This window comes from Pararge aegeria, chromosome 16 (assembly GCF_905163445.1).
Source record: "Pararge aegeria chromosome 16, ilParAegt1.1, whole genome shotgun sequence".
NCBI lineage: Eukaryota > Metazoa > Arthropoda > Insecta > Lepidoptera > Nymphalidae > Pararge > Pararge aegeria.
This window is the reverse complement of record NC_053195.1, coordinates 12300268-12316088: the sequence shown is the minus strand read 5'-3', so window position 1 is coordinate 12316088 and position 15821 is coordinate 12300268. Positions and strand designations below refer to the sequence as shown.

Genomic DNA, 15821 nt, shown 5'->3' with positions numbered 1-15821 from the left:
GTATTTTGTTACACGTTGTAGAACGGTACAAAAAAAACGATAGGCTTAACACTGACATTCGTTTGTTGTTTATATAAATCAACCCCTGCAAAGTGAGACTGTCACAGCTCTTTTTACATGACTCAATGTGTACATCGCAAACAATGTGCCATTTAGCTAACCCGTCTCAAATATGCATTTACTCCCACTGAAACAACGCAGTGAAGTAGGTCGAGACTCGAGCCTAGTCGAGAGTTAGACCTAAGCGTCGTCGGATTAAATTTTAAGCCCGTATTACGTTTAAGCGGCGATAGCCTCGTAGGTCTTTGGCTTCATTTTCGGGGAGCCGAGTTCGAATCCCACCTCTAACTTTTCTAAGTTATGTTCGTTCTAAGCAATTAAAATAAAGCTTGGTTAAACAGAAATATCGTTTGGAAACCTACATGCCTGAGATAAATTCTCGATAATGTTCTGAAAGGCTATTATATTACAAGCTTTAAAGTTTTTGTTTTTCATTTTTGTTTTAATTTAATTTTTTTTTCTTTTTTATAGTACCTACCAAGCAGTGGCGTGCATAGGGTTTTCGGTCAGGGTATGCATAAAAAAAAATAGGTACTGAACATGCTATTTTGATGTTACTGTATAATTTTATTTGTGAGTAGGTACCTAACCTAACATTGTTTGTGATACCCATGTAGATCTTCTCATCATCTCCTATTTCCAGTAGGTATAGTAAGCTCTGAGACGACCGACTAGCGAGTTTTTAAAATTGTCTGCCATTGCGGCAATTACATTAAATAATGTTTTTAGTGTAAACAATAAACAAACATAGGTATTATTATAAATAAATAATGAAACAAAACATTGATCACTGCTATTCGCCTGTTTCTGTAAGTCAGTCAGAGCTCTTTTTACGTGCCGCTCCTTGTAGGTGCATTCCTTCCTTTACGAATAATCTCAATTAAACGTTAGTTAAGAATTAGCTCTAAACTTACCTACATTTTCCAAGCACACTGAACCATCAGATCACACGCCGAATATAAGAACTTTCTTACACTAAGAATATTCCTCACAATCATTTACAAACAGTACACTGTCACAAAGGTTAATGTTAACAATAATAATTGTAACTATTTACAAACAACCTTACAGCAAACGAAAAAAACAGTAATTAATTCTAATTCGGTGAATATAAGTTGTTATGACAGAAGGTAAAAGGTAAACAATAATGGCGCTGAGCGATCGCCAGCGATAATGAGAATATCATAGTCAAAATATGTCCGTAATATTTTCTTAGTACACAAATGCTATTAAAAGTTGTCATTTGAAGAATATTACTTCATCAGTTACCAATGGCACCTGGTATACGTTAATAATTTATTTAACATAATTCGGCAACTTTTAATTTGGTTATTTTAATATACTTTTTGAACAAATTAGGTACTTATAAATTTCTAAAGACCTTGAATGTAATAAAATTCATTGATAAATTTTTTAACTACAAAAAAGAATTATTGCCGTTTAAAACAATAACAAACAAAGCAAATTACTTGTGCTTATAAAAAAACAAAGCATACATTTGGATTTCAAATTTCCGTAAGCAGTGCTTTTAAGATTTGCACACAAGCGAAACCCCTATACTGGAAACCTGGAAAACTCGCACACATAGAAAGAGCCAAATATTGTGTAAGCACGCACGCGATTATATCACTACACACCAGAACTTCCTTGTGTGCTGGTGCACACAAGTAACGACAGATGCATTCAATCGCCGTGCTTCTATGGAGACTGCGGCGGCGCGGCGCATTAATTCGAGCGACGAATAAACGATTTGCCCGGCAATGGATACTTAATCGTGAAAACCCCAGCTAATTTTATGAGATTTAAATTATATTTAAAGCGTTACTTTTTATTTAGGGATACTGTTTACAACTCAAAATTAAAATATAGTCGAAATATTATGCAGTTTGTCTATTTTAGTTCTAAACCATGACACGGGACTTGTCCATTGATTTACATAGAAGTGCGGCCGGTTTTAACTAGATGGCGCTTTTATAGTTTTCTATAAATTATTTAATTTTTTTTCAATCTTTAAATTTTAAGTCGTCCTTATGGTCTGAGAGGCCCTGAGGTCAGGGTATGCACTGCTTATTTGCATCTATGAGATGCACGCCACTGCTACCAAGCAAATATTGTAAATTTTTGCTTGGTACGTACTTATTCCTAAGCAATTGTGGTTAATGTTATCGTATTATATGTATAACCAAGTTGTGGAAACTTCATTGGTTTATGTGATACAAAAATACGGCATTATTTTGACGGCCGATTGGCGCAGTGGGCAGCGACCCTGCTTGCTGAGCGAAGGCCGTGGGTTCTATTCCCACAACTGGACAATGTTTGTGTGATGAACATGAATGTTTTTCAGTGTCTGGGTGTTTACCTATCTTAATATATATAAATCTCCTGTCACGATGTTTGTCCGCGATGGACTCCTAAACTACTTAACCGATTTTAAATTAAATTTGCACACCGTGAGCAGTCTGGTCCAACTTAAGAGATAGGATAGCTTAGGTCTTTAATTATAGTCGCAATTTTATTTTATTGCAAATTATTTGTCTATAATAAATTGACAGTCACATGTTATATATATACTACTATACTCATTTAAGGCTTAGCGATACTGAATACTTTAAAAACAAAATCAAACGCAGACGAAGTCGCGGGCAACAGCTAGTATATTATAAGTTTTTATGTATATTATTCATATAATTACTTATCAGTCATCTTAGTACCCATAACACAAGCTATGCTTACTTTGGGGCTAGATGGCGATGTGTGTATTGTCGTAGTATATTTATTTATTTATTACCTTTATGTGTAATAGTACTGTTTGTTTTCCTTGAAAAGCTAATAAATAAAGGCGTTTTAGTAAAAGTAGAGCATTTTGTGACAGAGCTCGTCCGGAGAAGTACCTACTGATACCATGCTAATTTCTGCCGCTTAGCAGCATTGTTGCAATGCTGTGTTCCGGTCTGAAGGGCGTGAGTGTTGGTGTTATTACAGGAACTTCACATCCACGCCTCAGGTTGATTGACACAGGGCAACACCAGGATGTGTTCCTCTCACGTTTTGCGAGAGGAACTGCTCTGTTTAAGCTCCGTTATAACGTGGTTATTGATGGACCAAGCAGGTCAATCTGCTGCATCAATTACTAACTATAAAAGGAGTGTGGAGCCCAACGCACTGGACCAGCGTGGTGGACTAAAACACCCACGCTCACCGCGCTCTGTAATTGGTTGTAAAGATGATTACGTTTATATGCGTATCCGTGCAATTAGGTGTTGTTATATCGAAGCCTCAGCAAGAAGACAGATTGCGTAGGAGACTTTAATGATTCGCTGCGTAAAATAATAAATTACTAGCTGTTGCCCGCGACTTCGTCTGCGTTTGATTTTGTTTTTTGAAAATTTTAAAGTATTCAGTATCGCTAAGCCTTAAATGAGGGGTTTGCTGCTGTCCGCTGAAGAGTTCTGTTCTCTATCTCCAACCACAGTTTGGGGAAAATTAAACACATATTATAACCTCTATAGTACAAAAATAATTATTTAAATCGGTTATAATTTGTCGAAGTTATAGTGTAAAATCGTCAAACACTCATCCCCTCTTCCAAACGAACCGAGCTTAATGTCGGGGTAAAAAGTACCCTTTATTACTTCTAACACTTCCAAGAAAATGTGTACAAAGTTTTATGAGGATCGGTTAAGTAGTTTTTGCGTGAAAGCGTAACAAACAAACTAACTTTGACATTTACAATATTAGTAGGTATGTGTAGTATTAAGTAAAAGGTGCACGCCGGGGATCAAACTCGGTGCTATCGAAAGTGAAGCCAAAGCCCTAACCCCTGTGCTATCACCGCTTCTATAATATAGTATTATAATGTATATCTACGGTAATTTTGATTTGCTTAGAGTTCCATAAAATCATCATGCAAATTTTTGTTCACGATGTTTTCGTTCACCATTGAAGCAATTGATATTTTAGTTGCTTAATCCATAATAAATAAACATATTTTTGTCATACACCCAGAGGGCCTATAACTTACCTACGTATACGGTACAATAATGGCTTCAGAGTATTGGTGGGGCTGCCGCGCTTCTGCAGTCAAAAATGTTTGCGGAGAATCAAGTTAATGACTTTTACGCAATCATGAGGAAAAGGTCTGCATCAATGATGAGTAGGATGCGCGGAAGCTCCAACAGTATTTTGAAAATATTAAGCAATAAATAGGAAAATCCCTTTATGGAGCACTGAGTTGGTACGCACTAAGTACTCAAGAGGGTACTAACCTTAATTAGGAGATATGTTTGACCAATTTTAATTAATAAAATAGGAAAGAATAGATAAGATAATTGTAACAAGTTATGGAGTTCTATCCGAACTGAACGTTATTATTAATATTAATTATTATGAAAATTAAACTTAATTTGCTATACTCCGCGAACAGCAGGAGAATCTGTATGGTGTGATTTATAATTTCTTCAATCCGTATACTCCACACCAAACAGATCCTCGGCAATGTACCCTCTACGCAAGTTTCGCTCCGAAAGCGGAGCATCTTCAGGAGATGTTGACTTTACAATAATTGTTGTCCTTACGTAACGTGCGTAGAGGGTACATTGCCGAGGATCTGTTTGGTGTGGAGTATACTGATTGAAGAAATTATAAATTACACCATACAGATTACCCTGCTGTTCGCGGAGCAAATTAAGCTTAATTTTCATTATTTATTATGGATTTCCGCAAAGTTACGCCTGCTTCTATCCAATATTTTAATATTATTTGTTTTCCAATTATAAAGTCATCATTTTGTGAAGTCTATTTTGGCGACAAAATTACGAATTTTTCCTCTTGTTCCAGGTAGTGCCCCGCCTCTTGGGATCGCTTGTTGGGGGATCGATGAGCCCCACGCAGCATCTGGAACAACAGCAGGCGCTAGTGAAACAGTTCGCTGAAATATTGGAGTTCGTGCTTAAATTCGACGAGCATAAAGTGAGTGTTTACTGTTTATCACAGAACTAAGGACATCCAGAATCCGTGGACACTTAACACTACTAATATTGAAGCATAAAAACCACACCGCTTTAGTATTGTTTATCGAGCAGGCGGTCAGTCACTTTATTCCATTTAGCAGCTGAAGCTTATTTTACTCATAATGTTTTAAACGTTTGAAGTTTTTAAACATAATGCACTGCAGTCAATAATGATTAATTGAGGATTCTGTATGTTCTTAATTCTATGCTATTTATCTAACTGATCTATCGATACATTTATGTATTATTTTAGTTTAAATTCCGTTTTTTTTTCTATTTGTTTTCGACTTCATTATTCAATATAAAGTTTTTCTTTCGTTACAACAAAAATTTTCATAACAAGCACGATTGGCATAGTGGGCAGCGACCCTGCTTTTTTAAGTCCAAGGCCGTGGGTTCGATTCCCACAACTGGAAATTGTTTGTGTGGTGAACGTGAATGTTTTTCAGTGCCAGTGTATATTATAAGTATTTATATGAATTAATTTATAAAAAAGAAATATTCGTCAGTCATGTTAGATCCCATAACACAAGCTATACTTTGGGACTAGATGACGGTGTGTATATTGTCATAATATATTTATTTATTTTAGCATTTTAAACTTGCGTACCCGCACTTGGTTATTTTCAGCTACTCATCCCGGTTACCCGGTTATTGGGTTTACACTATAATTCTTATATAAATGTTGTAGTTCCTAAGCTAATAGTTTCAGTTTATAATTTGTTTGCGAACCTAACGAATTATGAAATAAATAAATACCTACCTTTTCGGATTGAAAGGTGAATTAATCGATCCAAGATGTTATGTGAAGATATTTTACGCTACTACCCCAATATAGGTATCAAATGAAAGGGTTCACAATATTGAAAGTCAGTTTTTTTTTTAATTTAAAATTTATATATTATACGTAAGATTGCGGGGGGGGGCTATAATTCGTTTTTGTATTTGATAGAAGCTTTTAAGTGGAAGTAATTTAAACCGATGTGTACTCCGCCGATGATAAATTGGGTGTGGCATAGCGACATAGCGACTCGGCCGGGATGTTTTGTTTATAAATTCATAGTCCTATAACTATGTACTTAGATCTATCTTCTGACCGTATTTTGAGTAAGATTGCTACCTAATTATTAGCTTTTTAGAAGCGGTGATAGCTCAGTAGGTAGTATTTTTATCAAATAAAAGATTTATTATTATTTATTTTTTATTATTAGGTATCACGCACCTCTAAATTTTCTAAGTTATGTGCGCTTTAAGTATATTAAATATCACTTGCTTCAACGGTGAAGGAGAACATCGTGAGGAAATCTGCATGCCAGAGAGTTCCCGAAAATGTTCTCAAAGGTCACCAATTCGCAATGGCCCAGCGTGATCGACTACGGCCTTAACAGAAGGGGTTAAGGCATTCTGGGAGGTGACCGGTGCCCTGTAGTGGGCCGGTTATGGGTTGATATGATGATGATGATGATTAGTTTTTTTAAAACAAAAGAACTCTAATTCTCCGTGACATTTATGACGTGAATCTATTGGCTATAGATAAGAGACACGTAGGCTGGCATCGCCAATTTTCTAACTGCAAGTTATATCACTTGCGTAGTTAGTAAAGATTTCAATTATGGAAAAAAGAGCCCAGTAATTATCAAAAATCGAATCTTATATCTTTAAACGAGCAATTCTTGTATTTATTTATATATAAATGGAACCTCGGAATCGGCTCCAACGATTTTCATGAAATTAAGTAAACAGGGGGTTTCGGGGGCGATAAATCGATCAAGCTAGGATTAATTTATATTGGAATCTCGGAATCATTTATATTGGACATACGACAATTTTTTTAAGTCGTTTCATTCGCGGACGACGTCGCGTAGGTCCGCTAGTTCTAATAAAACAAGGTTGAACACCTATTTCCTAGAATAGGATTGCAATTAGAAATTGGAACTAAGTAGTTGACCTCAATTGTATAGTTCTCCAATCTGAACTGAAGAGTACGTTGGCACAAAACACTATCGGCGGCGCCTCGATCTTAAAGCTCCATTTTGAACCAATGAATGCATCGTTGGTTGCAATAATAATATGTATTAGTTTATTTTATTTATTTTATACTAGCTGTTGCCCGCGACTTCGTCTGCGTTTTTATTTGTTTTTGAGACACATGGACATTAAATTTAGGTGTAGTTTTACTGAAAATTTTAAGTTGTGTTGTGTTGTTTTACGCACAAACAATATCTGAAAAGAACTGTCTGACCAGTCTCAGCTCCTCCTATCACTTACAGAAATAGTAATCGTTATAGGACGAATCGAAATCGCATTGTTAGTTGATTTATATGCTTAAGGTTCGAAGAACATTTCTAACATTTTTTATATAGACCTTGTGTAAAATCATCAAACTCTTTCATCACCTCTCCTAAAGGAACTGAGCTTAATTTCGGGATAAAAAGTATCCTATATTACTTCTATTACCTCCAAGAATTTGTTTCCAAAGTTTCATGATGATCGGTTCAATAGTTTTTGCGTGAAAGCGTAACAAACAAACTAACATTCACATTTATAATATTAGTATTGATTAGTAGGGATAGGTATAGTAGGGATAGGGATATATGTACTGTTTTTTTTTTATTATTAATATTTATGACGACCACCCTGGCGCAACGGTGAGCGCTGTGAATTTAAGCAGGAGGTCTCTGGTTCGATTCCCGGCAGGGAAAATTTGGGAATTTATAATTTCTGAATTTTCTCTAGACTTGTCTGGTGGGACTGGGTCTGGTTGCTTTGGCCTTGGGTAGTACCTACAAACCATCTAACACCAGGTGAGATTGCAGTCAAGGGCTGAATTGTAAAGGAATAAAATATATATATATTTGTATAATATATAAATATGTATGTATGAGCTTTGCGCACCGCTATGAGGTTTCATATGTGAGCCAATTCCTCAAAATGGTTGCCTGGAAGAAATCACTATAAGTGTTAAGACCGCCTTTGTTACACAAATTTAAATTACTTGTACCTTTTTTCTTTTTTATTTACTTCTGTTTTGTTCTTGTGTGCAATAATCTATTTTTGATTGATTGATTGACTGTAATTGGGTAAAACCCTTGCATAAAATTTACCGCACTAAGGCCTGATCGTCATCATAAGTATCTATTTGAAGTTGCTAAATATAATTAAACCTCCTTAGTAGGTACATAATAATAAAATATGTGGTGTACATTTATAATGTTTAGTAGGTAGGTTAATAAAATATACTTTGTAATGTATTTAGGTAGATGCATCAAAATATAAAAGTCTAAGTGATTTAGTAATAATGCTAGTCCTAAGTTGAAAAATAAATTAATAATAAATATCATTACATAATGTACCTCTAAAGCCAGTTATTAATAATAGGAAACTCAATTTTAATATGGCAATCCAAATATGTGACGAAACAAAACGCATCTATTAAAAATGACTAACTGGACATTTTCTCTTTAAAAGTATTATTTCGGTTTTTGTTTACACCGCGTTGTATATAGATGTTAACATTTTGTGTTTAACGCATATTTTATCGTTCACATAAACGTCCAAATATTGAGGTAAATTAATAAAGCTTGTTGTAATGTAACATACATTAGGCGATGCAAATTTATTTATTTATTTATTTATATATTCCCATCTTACATTTTTGTCATTACAGGAAAAAGTTATCCTAATACGACAATGCAGCATGTTATGTAAATTTTAATAATATATATAACAATAGTGTATATGATAAAATCCAATTCGCAATATTATAATTCAGGAGCGGAGATGACGCGCCGATGCACCGTGTAGGTGCCCATACCTAATCTTTATGACCATTAAGGTGCGACAAACGCACCACGTCAGTAGCCTCAACCTTCACAGACGCGGTCACGGTGGCAGCCTTTCATGTCCCAGGCAGTCATTTCTCCCAGTTTTCCCTCAACTCTCGTTGCTTTTCATTTCTATCCCTTACATATGTGATGGGCCGGTAATAGATAAATAGTGATGAAGATGATGAAAAAAACAGCTTATGGCTCTGCATTTCAACAAACAATAGCACATAACATGCAATCGATCGCAAGTTCAAATCTTTCTTGACCTTAGCCGTAACCGCTCCCTGTCTATCCAATTCCCAAGTAGTTTATTGCAATGATAACGGCCGTGATATATGATCTTCCACACACTTTACTCAATTGCTTACTGGATGTGGCTATCGACTTTGTATTATACTTACTATTCCAATCAGTTCACTCGTGAGTGCCAGTCGCCCACTTTTTTCAACAGTACTAATTAATTTACTTTAAACACTTAGCAGAGGAAGTAGCTTAGTTTTGGACGTAGACATGTTGACTGTATCATCAGTGAGGTTGTGTCATCTCTTTTATATATATTACTAGCTGTCCCGGCGAAATTCGTACCGCAAATAATTTTTTTTTTATTTTGATGAATGTTATATTTTTATACTTATTATCCTATTCTGGTCTGAGAGGAATCCAAAAAATCAAATATCATAAAAATTGCCGTTCTTGAGCTAAAAATGGTTTTACATTTTGGTATTTATGTATATCTAATAACACTCTTGCCACTATCCCGTTTTCTTGCTGTAAGTCCTATCTTCAAAGGTTGCCTGTAAGAGATTGCTTGTAGCAATAAGGCCGCCTTTTCATGTCTACACTGTGTATTGTATACTCCTTACTGTTTCTTTTCCTGTATGTTATACGTGCAATAAAGTGTTTCTTCTTCTTCTTCTTCTCGTATGAAAAACAAGATTTTTTCGCCTTCGTGCTTGTAAAAAGTACCGATGTGTTCAGAAATCACACTAACGTCTAAATTCCCCAGTTTACGCTAGCCCTTATTGAAATAGCTTTAAAGGTGTATTTGAAGCTACAGATACAAGCAATTTCTCCTTGGAGAGGCATCTGCTTTCACACTCACAGGAAAATTGATGCCATCAGTCAACAACTTCCATGCTAGATAAATCTCATTTAACCATAAGCGAAAGCTTATTTATTGAGGTTTGACTGTATCATAAAGAAGAACGAAATAATCAGACGTGAATCGCTGTATTCAATAAAGCATCATCAAATCAGGTCCTATTATGTAAACAAATCAATGACTATCAAGTCCCTTCGCTAGAATTGAATAAGTGCTCGTAATTTAAACCACTGAGAGCCCTTTTGACCCCAACCTTGCAGTGTCGTTGCCACCGATCAGTTGATCACATTGTAGGTATCTATTACTTTAAAGGGGTACTGGTCAGTGCAATGTTTAATATCCAATCACCTAATTAATAATAACTTATAGATGAGGATAATGCTCACGAGATTACCGCCATGTGGAATGTTGAGTCGACCTTTGTTGTTCCGATCGTCGTTGCAGTCAATGGTCTTCTCGCGAAAAGCTTCGACCAACATCTCAAGAAGCTTTCGCTTGGTTGTTAGATCAAAGGTCGGATACAGAAGGCAGTAGTCCTTGAAACGGCGCGTATTGTGAGGAGGTTCCTCACTCTGGAGCCCTGACCACCGGTTGCTTGGGTATTCAAAAGCCCCGCAAGCGGAGGGTGGAAGTTTTTTTTTTATAAATTTTTAATAGTGTTTTTAATTTATTTTTAAGCATTGTTAATAAATGAAAAAAAAAAAAAAAAAGAAAAATAATAAATGATAGAATATAAAAACTTATAGATGAAATTATATCCTTTCAACATTTAGGCAATCTTATTTAGTTGATATTTCCAACATCAACTCGTTCATGAATCTTATTCATGCAATGCCCAGCCATGAAACTTAGGATTTTGATCATCAACTAGATAACTAAATGAAATTCCTATCAACATGTAGGGAATCCTATTTAGTTGAAATTCGAACTCGATCATAAATCTTATTTATGCAATGCGCATCATTTACACTATGAAACTTAGGGTTTCGATTATCAACTAGTTTCTACAACTTAGATACAACGATGTATATGACATTGACACAACCAATGCCTCAATCCATTTAACAGTTTGGTAACATACACATAATTCGAGGAAAATTGCTGTGATAAAGGAAGATAAAATAAACTTTGCTCCTGACTCACTGCTGATGAACCTAATCATATCTTAACCACTGATATAGTATGTTACGACCTATTTTTACTATGGATATCAAAAAGAAAATGATAACAAGTCCTTCACAACGATTTATTTCATATTGGACATAGACGCACTTCGTTCACATAACTCTTCATAAATCCCAAAACTCTTCATGTGTGCTAAATTTAAACTTTCTATACGGTAGATTTTAACAGACAATCAGATTTTCGAGTGGCTTGCCATTATTATATATACCTGAAGATCGCAGTTCATCAACCCCGTAAAAAACACTATTACCTAATTATGCAAGGTTTAATTTTGCTAAGAGATACACAGCTGTACGCAATTAGGTCCACCGTCAATAAATTCATTGTGCATCGGGCCTATAGTAATTAACTTTAATCATTAGTCATCGGCAAGCCTGCTGAGGTAGCGAAATGTGGACAAATTGTACCTACTTCGAGAAAGTTAATCGTCTGACCTCGACCCACAAAGCTCTGACTCATGCTTTTTAGTTTGTTTATTTACATTAAATACGTGGGTAGGGTAAGAAATAATTTACATTCTGTAATTTATAGATACTTTGCTTGAGTAAATATAGTTTACGAAAATGGGCTTGGACTTTTTAAGTCTTAACATTCATTAATACTGATATATAGCTAGTCAACTGCAAAATAGCAGTTAGGTTAGGCAAGCCGACTAAAATATCAAAACTGCAATTTTCTCAATTGCATGATTCAGTTTATTTAACTTGCTTATATCTATCTTTATGTTAAAGAATTGTAATCGATAATTCATTTGCTAGTCGAGTTAAAATTTGGCATTCATATTTAAATTCTGTTATAACGCAATAATATGGTGCCATGGAAATAGTCTGATGATAAATCGCAAGGTGTAATTTGTCTGACAGATGATGGCGCTCAGGATCGTAGAATTAGCATTGGAAGTTAAAAAATATAACTAATTTAATAGCTACGTGCTTATCGGCATCATACATATGACATCATGACTTGACCTTAAAGAGCCTTGAAGTTTACTTTCTTCTTCATTGGTCTCTTATAGTCTACCCTACTTATACGCTTTTCTTTTAGTTTACAGTCTTGATGACGTAAAGAACATTATAAAGAAATCTATTTTAAGATATCTATTATAAGATTACGACTAATTCTCTTTAATTTAAAGTGACGGAGATGATGACACTAAGTCTGCGGGAATATGAATCATAAAAAAATATGTCTGAATTAGAACCAACGCCCCACATTCTGAGAAATATTTTGCGTATGCAACTGAAGCAACAATAGTCTCGTCTTAATAGCACTCAATACAAAGAAGCCTCGGACAGAACACAGCTTTCAAATTTTCTTAAAAGGCAAAATAGTTTCTGCATTTGCAAAAGTAGACATTAAAATTATTCGTGTTATTAGCTAATCTTTGTAATATAATAGCTGTTGAATGGCTGAATTAACAACTGTTATCATGTTGATAAATTTTGTATCAATACGAGAGCATCTAACATTTATGTCGTATTTTTCTTTTTTAGATGAAAACGCCAGCTATCCAAAATGACTTCAGCTACTACCGAAGAATTGTATCACGCGGTGGCCTCATCAACGCCGATCTACCTCCAGGCGAAGAGCCACACATAGGCGCAGAATACGCTAACCGAATGTCACTTTTCTACGCACAAGCGACGCCGATGCTCAAAGTGCTGTCAGAAGCAACCAGCCAGTTTGTAAACGACAACCAGCAAGACCTAGAGAATACGACCGAAACTCTTAGTACGATGGCCAAAGTGTGTTTGAGGATGTTAGAAAATCCGTAAGTATTAAATATTGCCATTTTCCATATATGTTGTAGATATGTTGTTGTGTATAAAGGACATTGGAGAGAAAAACATAGAAATAACGGGACTAGCTAAAACTTATATTTTTAAAGCTATCCGGTCGCACATCTCATACAAGAATGTCCTCTTCTTCTTTTCGTTAGTGACTTTTCATTCCTATAGCTTAGAGGAACTACAAAGGTGGATAAGTATTTTCTATATTTACCTATTCTGGATATTTGTAGCGCAAATCGGGACACTGAAACGAAAAGCTATGTTGAAAAATAAACGCAATTTTAGCAATAGCAACAGTCAAAAACTTTTATATGTTACCCAGCTGATAGCGGAAAGTTGACCTCGCAGTTAATGTTGAAAAATTGGAGCGTCTGATGAAGTCTATTAGTAATAAGGTTTGAAATATTAGTAGAGGCCATCTGCAAGCAATTGATTTCATTATGTTTGTAAACAAGAGTAGATTGTATGACTAAAGCAATGAGCCAGATCTTAAACGTCACCCGGAATTATTCAACATGATGAGTGATGATGATGACATGGGTTCAGTTGGGGGTTATTGGTTATCTTTGTCATTTCTATTGATGTAGTGGCACACGGAACTAAGGTTAAACAAAAATTTCGCAAAAGCTTCATTTTTCACAAGTGGTTCCGATCTTATTATTTTTTTCAATTTAGTATAGATGCTACAGCATCTCAAATACAAGGTTTAAATTTAAAATTCGTCTTTAATTTCTATTTTTTTATGACAACATCATGTATAAGAGTATGAAAGGATGCAAAAAGTTACTATTTTTTGAAATATGGCCTTTTAATTTTGCACTTATGAGCATTATTAAATGGTTTTCTTATTTCAAAATAGGAAAACCATTTAAAAATATTGAATAGAAGCAGGCGTTACTTTGCGGAATTCCATGATTTACAATGCTATAGCTTCATTTACTATATACTATATATAGTGGCTTAGCAATTTTTTAGATTAAAGTCAACATCTCCTGAGGATGCTCTAGTGCAATAGCGAAACGTGCATAGGAGTTCACTTTTAGAAGATTATAAAGTCACTATACAGATTCTTCTGTTTTTCGCGGAGTATAGCAAATTAAGCTTCATCTTCATTACGCACCGAGAGGGAAATTTTGTATTTGGATTCCATAATATTTATCTCGACTGCCGTAGGGTACTGTTTAGCCCGGAAATTATCTGAGCTCCATTTTTCCTGATTCTGCGTGGGTGTAGTTTTGCATTATTTGGTCCTTGATACGGTCAGTTTCCATTCAAAAGCCACTTGTGTATCGTTGTCTGTCTCGCTCCGTCATAAAATATTACAATAAAAAAATATATATATTATGAGTAAAACTTAAGAATTGACAGACAAATGTGAAATTGCGAATCTAGCAGAATTTTGATATAAGAATCTGTTATTTGTTAAAATCGAAAATAGGCATCATTTACTACTATTCTGCTGATTAGAATGTCACAATCAATTAACCCACTAAACGCGTGTAAAATATTTGCTTTAGTGCACACTGCACAATTGCCGCCCATTATTATAACGACAAGGGCGAATTTATTATATTACTAGATATTATTCTGGGGTCGTGTGTCGACACATGACACTGATAGGTACGCCTCCAAACGAGCGCTAATGAAATAATGATAAATCCTTCGATCAATAGTTTACTAGATCTATATATGTACAGAGCCCGGTCATACAAAGTGACACAGAAAACTTATCGGCATCCAAAAATTTGAAAATAATATATAAGTGATTCCTTATTTTCCAAAACTATAAATTAAAGTCAGACTACCCCAGTGGATTAAATAATTTAATTTAAGACTATTTTTATTGAGACTCCGAATCTTTTCAGTAAAAAAGGTTTCGGTCCTGAATACGTAAGTACTTTTGTATTCATTTATTTCACTGCAAATTCCAAGTTCCGATCCACAAACGTATGCTTTTGTAGAAAAATATAAAATATTTAGCCGTCTCACAGCCAAATTGAGGTCAAATATTACAGTTCAGTTGGTGAGAAATCTTATTACGGATTCTTCATGACGTATAATACGTCATGAAGAATGTTTATCTAGTGTATTATTGATCGAAGAATAAATATAAATCAAATGTCATTCACATTGCACTACTTATCTCCCCTTTCGATTTACGATTATTTCCTTCCTTATTACCGTATTATCTGTGATACTGCGGTTGTTTAATAGAGGAAACACAATCGGGGGCGTTCTGTATAAAAGCGCACCACGTCATAGACTGACGGGTGGTGATACATTGTGTGAATGTTTACAAAACATGCATTTAATACATTAAATCTTTACCCTTTGCTTCATTTGACTACTTGCGATCCGACGCTGTTTCGATAATCGCATTGCAAAACTGACGTCTTTGCTTGGATTGACTCAAGAACATGATCTTGCTAACCAATGGACGTACATTACTGGACATGACCTTTTGTAGGGAGTTCCAAACACCACGGTCTTGTGCCGCTTAGGTCATCAGGCTCGCTTGATGCCATCCGTCGCCCTCGTGGGGGCTCTACCAACGCTGCAGTTACCAGTGCCAGGTAGCCATTCAAGCACCTTGAGATCCCAACGGTTCTTCGAGCTATGTGCCTCGCCCACTGTCACTTAAGCGTCACTACACTATTGATCTGTCGATAACAACAACAATAGTACCCATTCATCACAGAAAGATTTTGCAAGTAGAATGCCCCAGTAACTTTTCAAAATAGCATGTGCAAAAGATACGCGATTATTAAGAAATATATCCTCACTCCTCTATTTTTCTATTAATGCTCCATTATTTTAAGTTTCGCTAAGATATCCGCGAAATTGATTT

At 35.3% G+C, this 15821-nt stretch overlaps 1 protein-coding gene across 1 annotated transcript in view; it reads left to right on the top strand.

The window, feature by feature from the left end:
• The window catches only part of LOC120630532 (CYFIP-related Rac1 interactor A), a 56693-nt gene that overhangs the window by 34869 nt on the left and 6003 nt on the right, over positions 1-15821 (top strand). Inside the window, exons 2-3 of the mRNA XM_039899783.1 lie at positions 4897-5028; positions 12677-12954. Of these exons, the coding sequence (XP_039755717.1) occupies positions 4897-5028; positions 12677-12954 (410 nt within the window). The remainder of the gene's footprint in view (positions 1-4896; positions 5029-12676; positions 12955-15821) is intronic.